General features: G+C 40.2%; 2 protein-coding genes across 4 annotated transcripts in view; both read left to right on the top strand.

Moving 5' to 3' along the window:
• BIVM (basic, immunoglobulin-like variable motif containing) overlaps positions 1–6,405 on the top strand; it is a 69,829-nt gene extending 63,424 nt beyond the window's left edge. For both annotated transcript variants that reach the window (XM_017667661.3, XM_073212377.1), the window contains 3 exons: positions 2,691–2,893; positions 4,010–4,092; positions 5,737–6,405. In XM_017667661.3, the coding sequence (XP_017523150.3) occupies positions 2,691–2,893; positions 4,010–4,092; positions 5,737–6,309 (859 nt within the window). In that variant the 3' untranslated portion in view covers positions 6,310–6,405. The remainder of the gene's footprint in view (positions 1–2,690; positions 2,894–4,009; positions 4,093–5,736) is intronic.
• A 122-nt stretch (positions 6,406–6,527) lies between these two features.
• The window catches only part of LOC108404024 (putative methyltransferase-like protein 21E), a 32,904-nt gene continuing 19,311 nt past the window's right edge, over positions 6,528–20,120 (top strand). For both annotated transcript variants that reach the window (XM_073212378.1, XM_073212379.1), the window contains exons 1-2: positions 6,528–9,111; positions 10,070–10,149. In XM_073212378.1, coding sequence (XP_073068479.1) covers positions 10,128–10,149 — 22 coding nt within the window. In that variant the 5' untranslated portion in view covers positions 6,528–9,111; positions 10,070–10,127. The remainder of the gene's footprint in view (positions 9,112–10,069; positions 10,150–20,120) is intronic.

Here is a 20,120-nt window from a genome sequence, read left to right as displayed (position 1 = left end):
ATATAAAATTATAAAATATGAATTAAAAAGATTACAGTTAACATTTTGGTTTATATAATTTTAGACTTTTCAGTGCATAGCATACTCATACATTTTATATATGTATACACATACACACTCATGTATACATTTATACTCATAAATGTGTTTATTTATTTTTTTATAAAAATGGGATGATACTATATACTTTTTAGGTTACCTGTAACTCATTTGTAGAACAAGGTGTATTATCAACAATGTCTAGATTATTATCGGCTTTAATGACTTCATAGTAGTCTTTTGATGTATCATGATTAATGAATTTAAGCAAATGCCTATTGTTATTTCTATTTTTTAAAGTCTAAACAAACATTGATTTGGGCATTTTTACATACATATCTCTAATTCTTACCTGGTTGTTATTTTACAATAAGTGAACCTGGTATCTGTCTTTTCAATTTGGTGTCCTAATTATTAGTGAGAGTAAATTTTTTTCATGTTCACTGACATTTTGCATTTCTGATTTGGTGAATGCTGTTCATGCTATTTTTCTTTTCTTTCAATAGCTTTTGTTCATTTGTTGCCAGTTGAATAGTTCACATTTTTAGAGTCTGTTTTAGCCATTTCTTCTCTGGGCTTCTAGCTGGCTGGTACCAGATGGGAGCAGCCTCAGCTACCCCTGGCTCAGAAGGGTTAGGATGGGTGCGGACTTGAGAGAATTTAGAATGTTCCCTTGCTCTCATTTCTGCTTCCGCCTCCTTGTAACCAGGCCCTGGCTCATCACTGCCCCTTGAACCTGAAGCTACCCTGTGCCTGCAGGCTGAATTTGGCCTGGCTATGTTTGGCTTGGCCTACACAGTGTGCTCTTCTATGGAGCTTTAATTTGGAATTGGCTACTAATGTTTAAACTAGGGGAGATTTCACAGAAAATTTTGAATTCTTTTGGGGGAAAATGAAACCTGAAAGTACTGGGCTCAAATTCCCAAATAGCTCCAAAACAGCTGGGAAAGAGAACAGCAATTCCACTGCACTAACTCGGTGAAGGCACAAACCTTTAGTTTTATCACAGTTACTTCCACTGCCTCCTGTGCCCTTCGTGGCTCAGCGGGTTGGCCGATGCCAGCATTCGTCTTTGTGTTACGTGCTGGGCCCTCTTGCTTTAAGAATGGGGGGTAAGCCTTTGGTTTGATTAGAGTACAGTGTTTTGTGTTGATGTTCCTAGCTGGCAATCATGATCACTATTTGAGAGATGAAAATTCAAAGTGAGCAGGAGAGAATGGTAGGTATTCTCCCAATACACGCTTGTAAGCAATTTTGTAAAAATGAGGATCTTTTTTACATTTTTGTCCTACAATGAAGACTGCAGTTAGTTTTTCTAACGCTAGATGGCACTCCTGCATTGGTGAAGGAAAACACTAGCTGAGCCCAAATCTGTGTGTCAGTTCCATAGGAAGTCTGTGGGGCAGCGTTCCCCGAGATGTAGGGTTTTTTCTTCAAGGTCTCATTGACTGCATAGACTGGTGAAGGTTATATTTATGTTTTTAACTTTTGTGCCGTTCATTTTTCCTAATTGTGAAATTTTTCTGGTCATCATTGCCTCATCACCAGCTACTTTAAGCTCCGTGACTTTGCACAGCATCAGACTTTGATTTTGCACGTGAATCTGCAGTTTGGCCAGGCTGCAGGTGTACGTCCTGCCCTGTTCCACGAGTGACGGGCAGCTCGGCTGGGCTTCAGGCGCTCATGCCTGTGGCTGGACATCCCCCGTCTGGACCTCGTCACGAGCAGGGGCTTCTTTATAGCAGGCCTGCTGCTTCCAGGCAAACAGTGTAAGAGGCAGGGTATGGAGGCCACAGTCCCTGAAGGCCTGGCAGTGCCACTTCCTCAGTCTCGGGCCTGCCCTCACTCAAGGGGAGGGCACATGGGCCCCACTTCTTGATGGGAGGAGGGTCAAGGAAAGTGTGGCTCTTTAATCTGCTGTAGAATTTATGCTCATAATGGAGAAGTTGAAATTTGAATAGAATATAAAGAAGAAAATGAACAGTTGTATCCTCACTTAGAGCATTGCCTACCGTACAGTAAAATAAGTTGTTTTTTTAATTGTTATTTTATATATCCCTGTTTACTTCTTCCCTTTCTCCACACATATGCATTTTCTCCAAAACTGGGACTATACTTTCTAAAGAGGATTGTTCTACAGTTTTAAAATTGAATATGTTCTTTGCATTTTTACATTTTATTAAGTAATTTTGGGTTTATTCTTATAGTTGATTTGAGGTAAATAATAGGCATATTGCTTCATTTTACCACTGAGATGGAGAAGCAGAGACGTGACTTTTTTCTGGGTGCAGGAGGGAGACTGTGAGAGTCTGACTGTAGCAGGCCCAGCTGTTAAATCCCGGGCAGGTGCCCTGTGCTCAGTTTCCCCGTCTGTGAGGCAGGAGGCGATAGGCCCAGGCTTATGTGCTGATCGGTGTGCAGATGCGTGTGCCCAGGGCAGGTGCACATAAATGGTCCGGCAGAGTTTGCTGTCATTAGGTCCTGTGGTTAATGACACTAAACAAAGAGAAGCGTTACTCTGTAAGTGGCAGGATTTGTTTTGGAGGGCGGGCCTGCGCTCCCGTGCCCTGACTTTGAGGTAGCCTTCGTCTTCAGTGCCTCTGCTGCAGTGTCTTACCACTTCGTGAGGGCTTGTCTCCTTTGCCTTACAGAGAGTGGTGGCACGACGCTCAGAAAGATAAGAAGATAAGGCCTAATCCTTATGACACCAAGGTGAAAAAAAAATTACGCAAGTTGCAGCTCACGCCTGGCTTTCCGAATCCCGCCGTGGCGGACGCTTACCTCAGACCCGCAGTGGACGACTCCAGGGGGTCGTTTCTGTGGGGCAGACCCGATCTCGACAAAATCAGGGAATATCCTTTCACTTTTCTTAAAGCAAAAAGGAACATTGAGCCAAATGTGTTTTCTTTTAATACTTAGGGAACATGACCTTGGATCAGTTTTTTCATGACACTCCATTTATCTAAGATGCTTCTTTAGTTCCTTTTTTCTCTCTCCTTAGGGTTTTTTTTTTTTTGGTGGTAGAATACACATAACATTTGCCATCTTAAAAGCATGCAGTTCTGTGGTATTAAATACGTTCACATTGCTCTGCAATCGTCACCACCATTCATCTCTATATTCTTTTAAAACATTTTGTGAAACTGAAACTCTAGACCCATTAAATAGCCCCCTGCAGCCCCTGGCCCCCAGCGTGCTACATTCTGTCTCTGTGACTTTTGACTAAAGTACTTCATGTAAGTGGAATCTAGTGCTTGTCTTTTTGTATCTTTGTGTGTAGATTATTTCACTCAGTATAATGTCTTCAAGTTTCATCCATATTATAGCATGTGTCAGAATTTCCTTCCTTTTTACGGCTGATCCATATTCCATTGTATAGATATACCACATTTTGTTTACCCATTTATCTGTCAGATGGTTGGGTTGCTTCCATGTTTTAGCTATTGTGAATGATCTTTTTAGTATTAAAGAGGGTCTTTATTTTACATAAGTAGTGATGAACATTTGTAGATACAACCACATACTTAAGTATTAGTCATTCTGAAAGATAGAAAATATTATTAGTTTTATTCTTTTTATTACTGATGTCCTTCTGTGTATTTAAATAATCATGTGGATTGATGTTCAAGTTTACAATAGTATTAATCTAACTACAGTTTTTTTCTCTCAAAGGAATATGTATTTGAACTGAAATCTGTATTTCTTCTAGATAAACCTTTTTTCATAGTCACAAGTCTTCGAGGTCCTAAAATGAGAGTTGGATGTTTTTCATTTATCTTAGAGGATATTGAAATGTACCCAATGATTATGTTAGTTTGTTTTGTTATCCTTTTTATTTTACCCCTTTCATCTGTAAAACATGAAAACCTTTGGAAATACAGGGAATCAAGGGTGGGTTCTTTGGGCCTTTTTATTTATCACTTGTTTAATTATCTTTAAAATCTTGCATAAGCCTTAACTGCCGGCATATTTTGTCAGCGGTATTTTGGCTGGAACAGGGCGAAGACAGATGAGACTCTGCTTCCAGTATTAAAGCAACTGGACACCCACCAGGTAATCATGGAACTCTCTTCCTAAGTTCAGGGTAAATAGTGAACTAGGAAGGCTGTGAGTGGCAGCTACAAAAGACCAGTTACTCTTTTATTTTAGGGCATGTAACATGTTAAAGTTGTTATACTTAAGAAAAGAGAACAGAGGCAACAGGAAAAGGAAAACTGGACTTTGTCTTCACTTCCCAGTTCATTCTTGGACTGGACTTCGGTGTCCTTTCATATTCACTCACTCATTGAAAAGCCCATTCTAAGATGGATTGCACACAGACGTGTTTATTGTTAAAAAGTTTAGGCTTTCAGAGGTATTCTCATTTTTAAAAAGTTTAGGAAGTGTTGAGCCCAAAGTAGTCCTGACCATTAAAGTGTCTTCAAGTAGTAAAGCTTTTTAATTCTATAAATGGCATCAAAGGTAGAAGTTGAGTCACTATAGAATACTGGCAGGAGAGGTTTCTGAGGGGAAGAGGGGCCTTCGCGTGGCCCTCAGCTCCTTTGTGCAGGTCACAGCCCCTTGCTCTGCGCGTGGGTAATTCCTAGCCACACAGAAACAACCCGAAACATAAACGGGTAGACCACCTGGCAGGAAGGAGACCATATCCTGTAAGATAAATATATTGAAATCCGTCTCTATTTGGGTGGGTTACTTTGAAAAAACATAAAACCGAGGCAGACAACCTGTCCAAAAAATCTCCTTTCCTTAGTTTGATGACTCTGTGTTCTGGAAACAGTGTACAGCGCTGACAAGGACAGTTGGGTGGCCTGACCACCAATCACATCTTTATTTCAGATAAACTTCTCATAATATTTTTCTTCCTTTCCCTTATAGATGTTAATATAAGTTTATTTCTCTAAAATTAGAGAGTGAAAAAAATGAATTAAAATTACTTATTATTTACTTCTAACACCAATGTTAACATTTAGGTTTATTTTCTGTTAATCTTCCTCCTCTCCACATATTTTTTGTTGTCAAACATACCTACAGTTTGATATATCTAACTCCTACTTCCCCTCCCCAGTTTATGAATGTAAGGTTTTTTTCTATATATTGTGTAGTTCTTGTAATTTCAAATGACCAGATTGGATTTCACTGAAGAGATTTAACTTTGTTGGTTCAGTTCACTTAGCGGACCTTTGATTTTCAGGTTTCATTAATAGTGCTGCAATGAACATTAGGCATGTAACTTTTCCCAAATGTAACTATTTTTTAAGAATGTCTTTCTAAAAGTGGACTTGTCAAACAAAAGGCATGAATATTTTTTATGCCTTTCACATATAATACTATCAAGTTGCCTCCTAAAGGTATCATATGATCATGATGTTTTCAAAGGAAGGAAGGAGTGGAATTTAGAAACAGACCCCATAAAACTGGTTGCCCCAAAATAATATATTTGGCTACTAAGAAAATATGTAACTCTCTTTGAGTGCCTAGAAAGGGATTTCTCATGTGAGATGTGGACAGAAGTGGTGCACATACTGCTTTAAGTCTGACCTAGAAAGTAAAAGTTTCCATCGGCCCAGCTTCTGAGAGAACGAATTCGCGTTCTCTGAAAGAGTCACTGAGTGCCGGTGACCCATGTGCAGCTCTGGTTTGCTTTCAGGGACTTTACTTACTTGTTTGATTCATTATTATTTTATTTCATTTTTTTAGACACAACTTCGAATTGATTCTTTCTTTAGATTAGCTCAACAGGAAAAACAAGATGCCAAGAGTATTAAGAGCCAGAGACTCAACAGAGCTGTGACATGTATGCTGAGGAAAGAACGAGAAGCAGCGTCGGTCGCCCTGGAGAAGGAAGTTGGGCTCCTTGATAAGGTCAAAGGGGAAACCCGGAAGGGAAGCATAGCGAATAAACGGGAGGAGGCGTCAGGCTTGAAGAGAAAAAGGCTCTCAGATTCTCAAGGAGCGCCTGCACCGGGCGGGTTTGTGGGGGAGGCCCACCTCCCACAGTCATCGGACGCATCTCCTGGTGAGAATGCCGAGTGCTTATCTTTAATGAACATGCCAAGGGGAACGGCCGCTGCTGCAGAGTCAAGAGTCAGCTCTTCAGATGTGCAGACCCCCGGGAAGCCTGCTCCTGTTGGGGGTCAAGGGGTGACTACGAGCAGTTCTAGCGACGACGATAGGGAGCAGACGGCACCCGTCCTGGTGACGGCCAGGTCTGTGTTTGGAAGGAAAAGGGGGAAACTGAGAAGTACAAGAAGAAGGAAGCGGAAAACCTAGTTCAGACAAGTATGTGTCTCTGTAACTGCATGTGACTCCACATTTCTTAATGAATTTGATGTGAGGAAATAATAAAATTAAAGGCATTTGCACAGAGTTTGTTTTTTGTGTGGTTTTTAAAGTATGGCTTCCAAACTTGACAATTATTTATATTCCATTATGTTACTTTTTTTGTGATGTTTTCCATCTCATTGAGTATTTCCTTGTGCTCACAGGCTTTGTCTGCTCATTTCTTCTATTGTACATCGCCTGATGCTTTCTGACAACAATAAAAAAAAAAATGAGGGAAGGATTCCTATTGATCAGTACTCACTGTCAATATGCATCCCGTCTGACTTTGCAACCCAGACGAGAAGAAAGATATCCTTATTTCTCATTCCAGAACAGCAGCCATTCCACACAACTACATAAAGTCTTCCCTGGACTTTTTAACAGTAGTTAAAATTTAATTTTGTTGCCTTTAATAGACAATTGATATTTGTTTTGCATTGCAGTAGCTGGTGTGATGACTGAACTGCGGTGGGTGGAAGGAGGTTTTCCTTTCTGATCGCCTAAATAAGCTGGGACATTATTTATCTCTTACTCAATTTTCTATCCCATCTGAGTGGTTAAGGCAGCTGTGCGTGGTGCAGTCATTCAGGGGCCCTGATTCAGCCGCCCCCAAGGCTGCGGTCTTGCTTGAAGGGTCTGCATCGGGTCGCTGTGACATCTGCACTTCAACCTGTGCAGAGGAATGAGCCGATGTCCTGGGCACAGAATGTCTTGTGAACACATAAAACACTGCTGCTCTCGTTTTGTTGAGCTGAACTGAGCATATTTTCAAAGCATACTGGAAATATTCAGAAATATAATCTCTATCTGGGCTATGTACCCAGGAAGAGGGGGAAAAACCAGATATTCAGGACCATTTGTAATTTAGCCATAAGTACAGTATTTATGGAGCAGTTTGACATGATACACTTTTTTCTCATGACATTTCAACCAAGACAAACTATTTTACAAGGGAAGAAACAAGTTTAGAGATGTTTACCACCTTCACCTACCAAGAAAATGTGACTTGAACGTAAATCTAATCAGATGTCCCGGGTGGTGGGCAGCAGAGGGAAAGGTCACCTCACTGGAATCTGGAAGAGTAGATTCAAGGCTGGTTTGCAGCCTTTGTATGACTCCTTCTGATTTCTCTCCATTCCTAAAAAGTAGCTTCCCAGGGTAGCAACTGACTGCTGGGGTGTTTCTCTTCTTTTGAGTCCTGCTGTGCCTTTAACCACGTTATGCTTGGAAAATCAACCTCTTGCCCTAAGCTGAGCAAACAGCCTGATGGGGAAGTTAGTGCGGAGTGTCAGGCTTACCTCTCTGTCCCTTCTTTCTGGGATCTTGGGCTCCCAGTTCCTGGCCTATTCTTTTGTCTCCCCAGTTCTGTGAGATTGCCTAAAGCTCTGCTTGCTTCCTTCCTCATCCTCTCTGGCTTCTCAGCCTCTTTACACCAATAATCAGCAAGAGCTTGGAGTTCTTTGCTGCCTCGGCAGCTTTCTGATGCCTTCTAACAGGTGTGTGTGCGTGTGTGTTTGCTTTTCTAGTTCTCAGAAGCAGACTTCTATAAGCTACTTAGAGCATGAGGCAGAAGTCTCTATGAACTTAAACAGTTCAGTATAATCATTGTCATCATATCTGTTTAGATGCTTGATTTAGGGATTTTTTCCTCTTAAGAAATCCACCACTGAGATTTCATGATCTATTAAATAACTCCTTGGAAAAGGTGATTTTTATTCACCAAGTGATTATTTTTGTTTTTAAGAGAGCCCTCCGTTTGGAATTAATTACCTATGAATAATTGTTTTATTGTTTAAGCCCTTGGCATTTTCAGAATGTTTTTATCTGCAACATTCATCCCACAAATATATATCGTGTGCTGTTCATACACCTGTTTTTTAGATGAAAAAGCCAAGAAACACATCAAGTGCCTAAAATCACAAGCTAATTATTGACAAGAATAACTAAAGTTAGGCTCCCAGACTGCTAGTCCTGTCCAATATTGTTAACATGATCTCAGCTTCATATACGTACACAAATACATACATATATATATATATCATGGTATATAAAGTATTTCTTAGAAGCCATACCCATGCTTCTAATTTTGTTTGACTTTACAATGTTGCTTGATTCTGTAACCTGTAAAAACTTTTTAGGAAGGATATTTTCAGAGAGCCGTAACAGTCCTGCGTGCACACATGCAGGTGTGGGGGACACACACCCTCAGGCGTCCTGCTCAGTCTAAGTGGGAAATCATAATTTGATTCCTGCACCCAGAGGGCTGCTGCACACATTCTCAAACATTCTGGTGTGGTTGTCTCATTCCAGAAACGATGTTCGCACCCAGACAGGTGATGTGAAAAATACGTGACTTGGCTGCATAGGACGTCAAAAGCTGTGGAGCCTTAAGTAACTATTGGCACTGAAGTCAAAAAATGGATCTCCTCGCCCAGCCTTCACTCTTGTGGGAGTGGTTTCGTCTGTTGGCTCCAGCTCTGTTCATGAGACATTCACATGGAGTATTCCTACTGCTCTTCAGCCCCCTTATTTATGGGTGTTCCAGCCTCCCTGCTGTGTGAGCAGCGGCTCTGAAGCTGCAGCTGTCAGGATGCTGATCCCGTCCGGGAGGACTCGCTGCCGGCACGCACGGTAGTAAACTGCGTGCTTTGGTGCTCGTCTCTTCCGGGCACTATCAGAGAGCTTCATCAGCAAAACAAAAGCTGTGGATGGTACTTCTTAACCTCCTAGAAACGCAGCGAACTCTTGTAGGTAGGTCCAGACTTAACATTTAATAAATTTGACCTTCAGGCTGACTTTGTATAATAAGGCTGCTTTCTTTAATGGAAGATAAAACTAAATTGGGAACAAAACCTGTGGCCACTTTGACTACTGTTGAACCATGTGACCTCAGGAACATGACTTAACCTTTTGTTTTCCTTGTTTGTAAACGGTAGGAAAAATAATTAGTTTTCTAACTTACGGAGGCATACTGTAAAGAAAATGTGGTGGCTGTGAAAAGTGTTTTGGGATCCTTGGAAGAAAGGACTACTATGTAAATTCATGGTTGTACAGTAATTATTTTGTGAGCCAAAACAGAGATGTAAAACATCAAATCGTTGTTCTCTGAAGTTGGAACCACAGCTAGTTTAAGCTTATGATGTGCTTTATTTGAGAGACATAATGTAATTTCTTCAATGTTAAATATGTTTGCTGAGATGGTATGGAATCTTTAAAGGAGAAGGTACTTAAATGACCTTTTGGTGACTGGGCTGTTTGACACTGGAGCCATGCTAATGACACATTGACAGGAACAAGGGATCTTTGCATCTGTTGCTATGTAGGAAGCTTTATTTTAGATTAATACTATATTTTTCACTACACTGAATAAACTACGTTGTCTCCCAATGTTTAAATCACTTCTTAAGTATTAGGATTGCTATCTGACTAGAAATATAAAGATGATGCTGTTCTTTGTGATCATTGAAGTCATGTCTGGTGAAGAATGTATTTTGTTTGCCAGCAGCTTCTAAAATTTCTGACTCTAAAACCTTTGTCTGAATTTTGATTTGTACTGGATAGATTGTGTTTTGATGGTCTTTCTAAAATAAGTATTTTAACATAATTTTCTCTGCTCTATTTTATGTTAAACTTTATTAGGTAAATGTAAAAGCTCTTAATGCACATTTTAATTATTGCCATTTGATATTTTGGTGTATTATTTGCCTAGTTTTCAAGAAACGATCAAGAAAGCATCAATACATAGCCATCCATTAGTTCATCCCTTAATGGATCCAGAAGCTCAAAAAGGTAAATTATTTTGTGGTTCCTTATGTAATTTGACCAATTTTAAGAAAACAAACAACTATTAGAATATAAATGCTTACCTCTGCAGTGTTCACTAATGTCTTAAAGAGAGCTAGGACCTTTATGCAACATTAATTGCATATTGTATCTTGGCTTGTGTTTGCTTACCTGTGAATATTTCTAATAATGTTTAATGTCTACTGCTATAACTATGTTTATAATTCAGATATGTTAGATAATTTTGATAGACAATAAATTAAATTATAGGCTTGCTAAGTATTTAGAATTTTTTTATTTAATCTGTAAAAATGGAATAATTGTTTTCCCCAAATGCTCTTCACTAAATACATGATTGTGATTTTTGTGTTACTTCTTTTCAGATAGGAAGACTGCAAGAGAGATAAAAATAATTTAGTGTAAAGCTACAAGTGTTAATGAATGATTGCATGAAAGATGATTTTTAGACTACAAAAACATTTCTAGCCTGAGTTTATTGTCCCTCTGACATATAAATTGAGGCAGATACATAATGTAATTTGACCTCTTGGTGAAAGGAGAACTTAAGTTTGAATTCTACTATTATTGTAGTTATTTGAGATTGACCTACTGTTTTTACATCCATCTTAAATATCAAGTGTGACTTTGCATAGACTGTATCATATAACTATCTGCATAGTCTCGAGCTAAAAAGTGCAGACATAACACTCTTGACATAGACCAGAAGAATTATTACCATGTTTTTGCTGGACAGTTGTAGTACAAATTTAATTATCTTGCCTTCTTTCTTTGTCTTTTTCCTTTATCTACACACTGTGGATGTTTTCTAAGGACTATAGTCCTGTTTTACTTCCTTTTTTTAGCTTAACCAGGTGTCCTCTACCTAGATGAGTATATCATTAGGGCAAGAAAGCTGGGTGTATGCCCACTGTTGGCAACCTGTGTGGCTTAAACACAAATGGCTTTACTGTAGTGATTTTTGCACACTTAAACATTAAAAATTGTAATCACTTAGAGAATCTAGCCATTTAGATGATTTGCATGAAGACGCAATTCCTGTGTGGTTTATCAATAAAATTTCATCATCATTTCTACTTGTTGCAATGCTTAGTTTTAACTGTGCATATGATTTGGCAAATTACAGAGGGAATGAAAGAAGTTCAAGGTAAGGTTGAGATGGAACTCATTAAAATATTTTATAACGTGAACAAACACACCCCATAATCATATTTATATAGCCAATTAAGGCTTTAAAAGTAAGTTCACAGGCACAGTGGTGAGTCAACTAAGTATGTGCTGCTGGGCAGAGTCAGATGGCATTTTGCTGGGAAGACTTCCACTAAACAGAGGAATGCTGAGTTCTGAAGTACTGAAGGATATTGACTTTTCCTGTTCTAATGCTTTTGTACTTAGTATCTTGTGCTTGGAAAGGATGGAACAAACCCATAGTCCAGTTCTTATTTTAATGCGGCCTGAAGATCCAAGAATTATAGGATGTCACTTAGTTTATCCACAGATTAATGTTAGGACTATGGTAGATACTAAAAATCCCTCTGCCTGTGGTTTCTAATGCTAAATTTAATCGAAGTGGTCTAAAACCTCATCCACATAACTATTCCAAATATCTTATGTTGCCTACCTCTGGCCAATAGCCACCCTCCAGCCGTTAGCGCACGTAGCAATGTGTTATGAAACATCGGTGTGCCCCTCAGGGTATGAAGGCAAGGAGCAGGTTCATTCTAAGCCAGGGGCAGTGATTCCTGTGCACAATGACACCCAAATCTGCCCCTCCAACTGCTTACGTGATGTCCTCCATGCTGCCGTGTGTTCGTTCAGCTCCTTCAAGAAGTAGATGCCAAAATGGGATTGACCATGCAAGACTGATTTATTGGGGGAAATGTTTGTGGGGCATTAAGAGAAGGGAACAGAAGCAGGCGGGGGGAGCCCTCAGATCCGGATGCAGGGCTGACGCCAGCGAGGAGAGGGAGCTGTTTGGGCAGGAAGAGCCTCCGGCTGCAGCACAGTTCCAAGGAAGTCTTGCCAGGCCGATGGGCAGTCACGGAGCAGCAGTTGCCCGCTAGAGGAGTGTCCTGTCCTCTGTGGAACAGGAAGGGGCTGGCTTTAGTGGACAGCTGCAGGGGCAACCTTGGCCTCCGAGGAGCCGGAGGGACAGCTGCTGGCACTGTCGGGCAGCTCTGCTTCCTGCAGCAGGTTCTCTTCATCTGAGCAGCACAACCTCCATGGCCAACATGGCACAGCACAGATTAATATAAAAATAATTTTCTTTTGCAGATTTGCCCCTCTGCATGTATGGCATCATTTTCCAGGCTACCCAGAAACCTGGAGGCATCCTCCTCTTGCCCCTGTTCTCACCCTTCACTGTTACATCCCACTGATTCACCTTCTGGTAGACCCCCTACCTCTCACTCCCTGTTTGCAGCTTCAGTTACCTTGATTCGGGTCTTTATTATTTCCTCTCCTGACTGCTGCAGCTGCCTTCTAACTGACTGTCCCTGCTCTGGGCTGGCTCATTTCTTTATCCTCTCTAGTTCTTTTTTCATAGCTGCACGATCTTCTTAAGAATTCAAATTTTGTCACATTTGCCTTCTGCTTAAAATTCTTCTGTGCTTCATTATTTCCCAAAGGGTAAAATGTGGACTTCTTAGTGTGACCTACAGTGTTGTAGCTCATGCTACAGCCCTACAGGCCTCACTTCTATTCTAGCGTTCAGGTTTCCCCAGTTGAAAAGTTGGTCAGAAGCCTTTTTGCCAGTGGGCTTTTGCGCATGTCATTTGGTAGGTAAGGCGTCGTGCCCTCTGTTACTTGACCTCCGAGATGTGGATCTTCCTGTTTCTGATTTTGAGTGAACTAGTTAAGTCTCTATTACAGCGCTCATATGTTGCCCGTCTTTGTGTGCATAGTGCCTAAGTACTCAACGGATGAGTGAATGAATGCGTCAGCTGCATCTGAGGCCTACGGGCTGGACTTAAAATTTGCTCATTAGTGATGACCTTGTATTTCTGGTCACCAGTCACTTGATTCTTTTCAGGATCAAGTTGAATGTCTTAGTTAAGGATAGCTCGTGAAAATCTTTCACGAGGACCTTCATAGGTCTTTAGAGAGTTGGGTTAATGGGCAATATGGCTTTTATAAGCCATATTGCCTTAATATATGAAGAAGAAAGTTCGGGTGATTCATTGTTGTCTAAGAAACACCAAACTCCAGTCCAAAGCAATGCGTTTGGAGTAGCAGAGCACATACAGTTACTAATGTGAGAATCATTCATCAGCACATTCTACATGTTTAAAAAGTAATCTGAGTATCTCATACATTTTCCATATATTAAACAAAAATCACTCTTAAATATAACAATCTGCTCCAATATCTTCAAAAGTCAGGTTTGAATGTCAAGTTTGAATGTCAATTATTACCCTTGAGGGTAGGTCTACCACTGCTTCAAAAGCTCACAAACCCATAGTTGACTCCTTGACCCAGTACTGCTTTTACCTAGATTATTGCAAGTCTTCTAATTAGCTTCTAACCTAGACTTCAACTGCTGCCTCCAGAGGGAAGTTCTTAAATATCAAATTTGATCACGTCCATTCCTGTCCTAATGATCTTTACTGGCTCTCCTCACCTTACAGAACAAATTTCCTCTATGAGAAAATTGTTCAACGTGTGTTCTATTTGTTCCCGCCAGTCCGATGCCAAGCTGCTTCTGCGGGCCTGTTTCCTACCCCGCCTGAGCGTGCACCTTTCACGTCAGCACTGCGGCTCTTACGCCAGCTCCCCAAGCCGCCTCCGTGGCGTGGTGGATGCTTCATCTTGTAAACGAGTGCAGAGAGCATCAAGAGTCAGGAAAAAGAACTAATAAAACTTAGCTAAACCCTAACAGCAGACCATTCTGGAATAGTAAGAGATTCAATGTCTAAACTTAGAGAAAGGCTAGATCAAAGGAAGAGAGAGCAAGAGGCCAGCCAAGGGCTATTTGAATCCTGGTTTACTAAATCCCCATGGTTTACAACCCTGATATCCACCCTGGCAGGGCCCTTGCTTATTTTCATACTGCTTCTCACTTTAGGTCCCTGTATCTTAAACCGGCTAATAGCCTTTGTTAGGGAAAGAGTGAGTGCTGTTCAGGTGCTAATGCTGAGACGCAGCATCATTCACTCACACAGCAGGAAGAAACAAACACTCCATGATTGGAATGGTCAAAGGAAAGTGGGGAAATGTAGAATCTAAGCATTAGTAAGATTAGTAAATTAGCATAAGCATAGCCATCTTAGAAACCTAGAAACCATTTTCTGAGGGTGTGACTCAGGAAGAAAAAAAAAAAAAAACCTGGGCCTGGGTAAGGCCTTGAAAAACAAGTTAATCATGAGCACCTGGTGGTGGGCAGCTGTGACCCTTGGTCAGCTAACCTTGGTCAGTTAATCTTACATACCAAGCTTCTCGTGCAGAACCTCCCTAACCATTGAGGAGTAGTCTTACCCTGCCCTTGCTTAACCCCAGGATGTATGTCTTGCAAGAATAATGTATGGTTGTGGAAAATTACTATGAGTTAAGTGCTTTGAAAATGCTATATAAACCCTTGGCTCTGAGTGCTCGGGGTCCTTGTTGAGACCCGCTGCGTCGGGCTGACACTTGGACCCCAGCTAGCTGGCTGAATAAAGACTTTGCTTGAATTTACATCTCTATGCCTGTGTAGTTTGTTCTCTGGAGAAGCCTCGGAAGCCCGGACCCTAACAATCTCCCTTGACCTTGCTTCCTCCCTTTTCTGCCCAGCAGCCTCCTTGTCCCTCCAGCTCAGTGCAAACGTCTCCTCCCTCCTTGCGAACGTTTCTCCTGATTCAACCCACCAGTGGGGCTTCCCAAAGCACAATTTCTGTTATTGTGCTTCTCACACCCCACTGGTGTTTGTTCAGTTGTCTGTCCTCACTGTGATCGCAGCAGCACACTTTGAGTACAACTAATTTTTTTTTCCCACTTCCATCCTGAGCAGTTTTTTAAGTTTTTTATTTCAGTTCAAACATGTCTTTCTTTCTTCTGTAAATGTAGTATCATTTGATCCACTTGATTAAAGTTACAGCCTCTGTATGTTCTTAGAACTAAACAAAACTCCAGACAAAAAGTATTTGTGAAATCTTAGGAATTAGGCCTTTCAACAGAAAGGCTCTGAGACCTTGACATCGCTGAGGCATTCAGAATTCTGTCTTTCAGGTTAGCCTCTGACCATTTACTAATCTGAAAATATCTTTAGCATCTTTAAAAAAAACTCTAGATATTTCTAAGAAGCACATGACATTCATCTTTGAACAGAAGATTCAGTTGAATGACAGTCTCTTTCACATAGAGGTTTTTACTTTAAATTTTGCTGACAGGTTTTCACGACAGCCATGGCAGTTTAAATTCAGTTGTCATAGCTATTAAAGAATTTTTTGGGGGGTGGGTTATTTCTGTGATTTGGCCCTTCCATTTATTATTGTTGTTGCTGACCCTAAAAATATAAAAGAGAAGAATATAGACAGCCTCTATTTTTGGAGGCTTGCTGCAATCCAGACTTAGAAGCCAGTTCACTGCTAAACTTTTTCCTCTTAAGAAAAGCATCATTGTAATGTGGCATCATTGTAATGTGGCAGAATCTTGCTAATTTTCACCTCGTACTTGAAACCCCTTTAATTCTCAGAACAAGAGCACTGGTGGATTTTATTCACTATCAGCAAAGATTTAATAGCAGGAAAATGGTATGAAGATTTTTGGATCAAAAAGCATTAAAATAGACAAGCCCAAGATAGCAACATAATTGTAATACTGTCTTGATTATGTTTTATTTACAATGTGATTTAATATTTGTTTCAATACTAAAATCATTAATAAAATAATATTCTCAGATTCTAGTAGGGAGCGTTTATCTAAAGGTATAGATATGAGAAGTTTTCTGCTTTATGTATAGGGAGCAAAGAGTCAACATTTTGTGTAACATTCCCCTGTTTTAGTTGTTTGTCCTGGGGCCTAAGTGCCAGATGGCAAGGGGGGAATATGTGTGAAAAATTATTCTTCAGAAATGTAAATTAGAATTCCATTGTATGATAATGTTAGTAATTTTTGGAGGAATTTGCTCTTCAAAGCTTAACTAAAAACCAAAGAATATCTACTCATTCATGAATCTTCTTAAGATTCAATACCATATTCAACAGATAACTAAGCATATACTTTGAGGAACATGTTCTTATGTGTTATGTTTGGAGCATAGATTTCTCCCTTTTAGTATAACAAGGCTACCTTAGGGCAGGCATGTCTTTATAATAGTGCAGCTATTTCCATTAAATCGAGAAGGTTCTTGTTATCAACCTTGAAATGGGTGTTAATATTGCTAAAACTTAATATTAAACATGTCTTTAGATTTAAATAAATAGCTACTATTAAAATTGTTACCCCAAAAATCTTTAAATAGAAGTTAATGCTGAAAAACAGCAGCCAAAGCTTTAAGATGGAAATAATTGTGTGTGTGTTTGCTTTTAAAATCCCATATGATACATCTAGACAAATTATTTCAAGTGGCCAAGTTCTGTATATTTTGGTTTCCTGTTATAAATTGTGCTAATTTTATGACATTTACTTCTTATGAAATGCCTATGGTGTTCATATAGTATTTGAATGCAGAAGAGAATATTAATATAAAACATCAATTAAATTTTAATTTTACACAGCCTGATAATGCTTTCTATATAATACATAGGCATCCTAGATGTATAAGTAATTTCAAATGATCATATATGATAGAGTTGTACTTGCTTGGAGTGTATATGCAGTTAGTAGTGGTTAATGTTGTTTTGTGAAATCTCTTCAAAGATCCATTATTTTGGGAGGTGCAAGTCATTTTCAAGTATAATACTATATTCACATATATATTTTAAAATATTTCCTCATAAAAGGAAAAGATATGGTTATTTGTACAAAAAACGACTAACTTCATTTATTTAGCAAGACTGTGAAAGAACCAGGACTGCCTTGTTCTCACGCTGTCATTGTTAGGACAGCCGCACCGATCTGGTCAACTAACCTTTAAAAGAAAGTGCAAAGTCAGAGATGTCAGATTGTAGCAGAAAATATTCACTGGTCAAGTTTTTCTATCAAAATTGGAACTTTAGGAGATCCTCCTGGGGTTTCGTGTGCTCCAACATCTATTAATCCCTGATACCTTAGGTGACTTGTCAGGGAGTATGCAGGGAAGCCCAGAGGATGCATTCAGCTAAAGGTCAAGGAAGCAATTAATGTTCTCTGTTTTTCCCTAAAGAACCTCCACAGCAAGCTTTGTCCCACCCTCCCCCTCCATCTTAGCAAGGCAAGTGAATATGGTGAAATGAAAGTTAAAGTTCAAATAAAACATACCATCAGTACTGGCTCTTAGAGCCCTTCCTGCATGTGAACGCATGCCATTGTTTAAGGAGAAGTGGAGTGACATGTGTTAGAACAGGTGGCTCTTGCTGAAGAGTACCAGTTTTCATTTCTTTTTTTTTTTCTCGGCATCAGGGTCAGTGGGTGGTAGATGGGGCCCTCGCTGTGGTCCTCAGTTAAGTTGGAGTTCTTCTGGGGAATACCTGGTTCCATCTGGATCCTAAGCAGGATGCTACTGAGGGATCACAGAATTTAGGACAGGAAATTTCGTTGGCAGAAAGGCCTTGTTAACTGTGGCCTCCGAGGGAAGTTTTCAACAACTGGCAAACTTATCTGCCTGCATCTTGCCATCCAGCTGCCTGACTACGATGGAATGATGTTACTGGAGCTGGAGCGACAGCGTGCAGCAACCGCGCCTTCTCCTAGAACTTATGGACCCAAGACACCCTCTCTCTAGGCTTGCCTCAGGGCCATAGAGAAGTTTGAAAGTCTCTTGACTTGTTCACTTACTCCTGAGCCCAGAATCTCTAAGACTGACATGGGACCCATAGTGTTTTTTTGGTTTGCTTAATTTTTCCTTCCCTAAAATTGTAGAACATGTTTTAAGAATAAGAGATCACTCATCTTTGAGACTTTTAGGAAGAATAGATTTAAAAAATTGCTAGTGTCCAGATTTTGGTGCAGCGTTGGGAAGGATTTTCAGTAACCAAAGTTGCTAATTGCAGAATGGGCATCCTAGGAAGTGGCACATTCGCCTCACTGGGAACACCAAAGAGGTGGGACAAGCTAGGTGTGCAGTTTGTGCCCAACATGAACACAGGGTTAGGCATCTAAGGTGTTTTCCTTCTTGACCTTCTAGGATTCTGTGACATTTTATTTTTTGAGCATTACATCTGTCTTAAAAGTTTGAGTAATTGCTAGGTTGGAAAATCTTAAAATTTTTAACTTTTAAGATTTGGGAAATAAATTTCCTAGGAGAAACTTCTAAGAAGAACAGAATGAGAAGTTTTTGTACTTCCCCCAAATTTCTTTGACATACTTGCATTTGTTTATTTACCAACTTACTTTGGGAATCTCAGGACACAGGTGTGTGCTAATCATCCCCATCAAGTCCTGGTATGTTGTCATCACACAGGCCCTGCTGTTGTATGTGAGGCTGTCTGTTTCATTCATTCCTTCATTCATTCCTCTTTATCCATTTTCTACTTGTCCTTTTCCCACTTCTCCCTGGCAACCATTCTAGCGTGTTTGATGTGCTTTCATAAAGCACATATGGCTTTGTGTGTACTGTTTTCATTTAAATAATTGATATTGCATTACAGGTATCATTACAAAGCATTTTTTAATCCTGTAGTATGTTCTTAAGTCTTATCCAGGCTGCTATGCGTAGATCTAGTCTGAGCTTCCACTTGCGGCACATATGTACCTATCACGTTGCCCTCGTGATGGACATCATGTCGCTTTTCCCCAGGCCCAACCACTAATGTAGTGATAAATATTTTCACACATATCCACTTAAGGACTCACGTAGAAATTTTCTTCAAGGATATGTGCCCAGGAGCAGGATTTCTGGGTCATGGGATATATGCATGTTTAATTTAACAAAAATAATGTAAAACTGCTCCCCAGAATGACTGCCACATTCTGTATTATATTCCCCCCGAGGGCACCTGAGGTTCTGTTGTCTCCACAAGCCCATCGCCGAGCACCATCCAGCTTCCTGATTTTTGCCTCTTCAGTGGTTGTGCTGGGCTACCTTTTTGTTTTAGTTTGTGTGCGTCCCACTCTGAGCATCTCCACATTGCCTTCTGTCGTTTGGGTCTCCTCTCCTGTAATCCGCCAGTTCACAGCCTTCACTCATTTTCCCCGTGCAGTTGCTATCTTCCCTGACCTCGTAGTTTGGAGATCACCCAGGGTCCTTGTGTATTCTAGAGATCAGTTCATTTTTAATCTTAGAGATTGTAGAGTATCTCAACTGTTGCCCTCTGACCTTGCCCACGGTGGCCTCCGCTGAAGAACAGTCGGTTTTGATCTGAGGATATGCATCACTTCTGTGTGTTGCAGGTTTGAAGAAGCTTGTCTCCTCAATTTCACAAAGATATTCTCCTATACTATTCACTGTTAAATTTAATTTTATTGCCTTTCACATTTTGGCCTTCAGTCCATCTGGAATCCACCTTTTTAAAAGGTGTTACATAGAGATCCAGTTTTATTTTTCTCCATACAGTGTGTCAGCTTACCTGTCCCCTCTGTGTACGCGGCTCTGTCTCTGAGATTCCCGTTCTGCTCATTGGTCCATTTGTCTCTTGCACAACACGCACTCTTGTTGTTCCTATGGTTTTGTGGCATTTCTAAATATCAAACAGAGCAAATGCCCCCACCTACCCCTTGTTCTTCTTTTGTAAAGCTGTTTTTTCAGATGTTTACTCTTTCATTAAAGTTTTGGATTGAGTACATCAGGTTCCTCAAAAACCTAAGTGGAATTGTGAATCATACTGTATTAAATATATATGTGATAATTTCATAGTATTAAGTCACCTCAAATACGTGCGTAGGATCTCTCTCCATTTCTCTGTATC

Source organism: Manis javanica, chromosome 9 (assembly GCF_040802235.1).
Source record: "Manis javanica isolate MJ-LG chromosome 9, MJ_LKY, whole genome shotgun sequence".
Classification (NCBI taxonomy): domain Eukaryota; kingdom Metazoa; phylum Chordata; class Mammalia; order Pholidota; family Manidae; genus Manis; species Manis javanica.
Note: the sequence above shows the minus strand (reverse complement) of the source record. Positions and strands in the feature narration are given on the sequence as shown.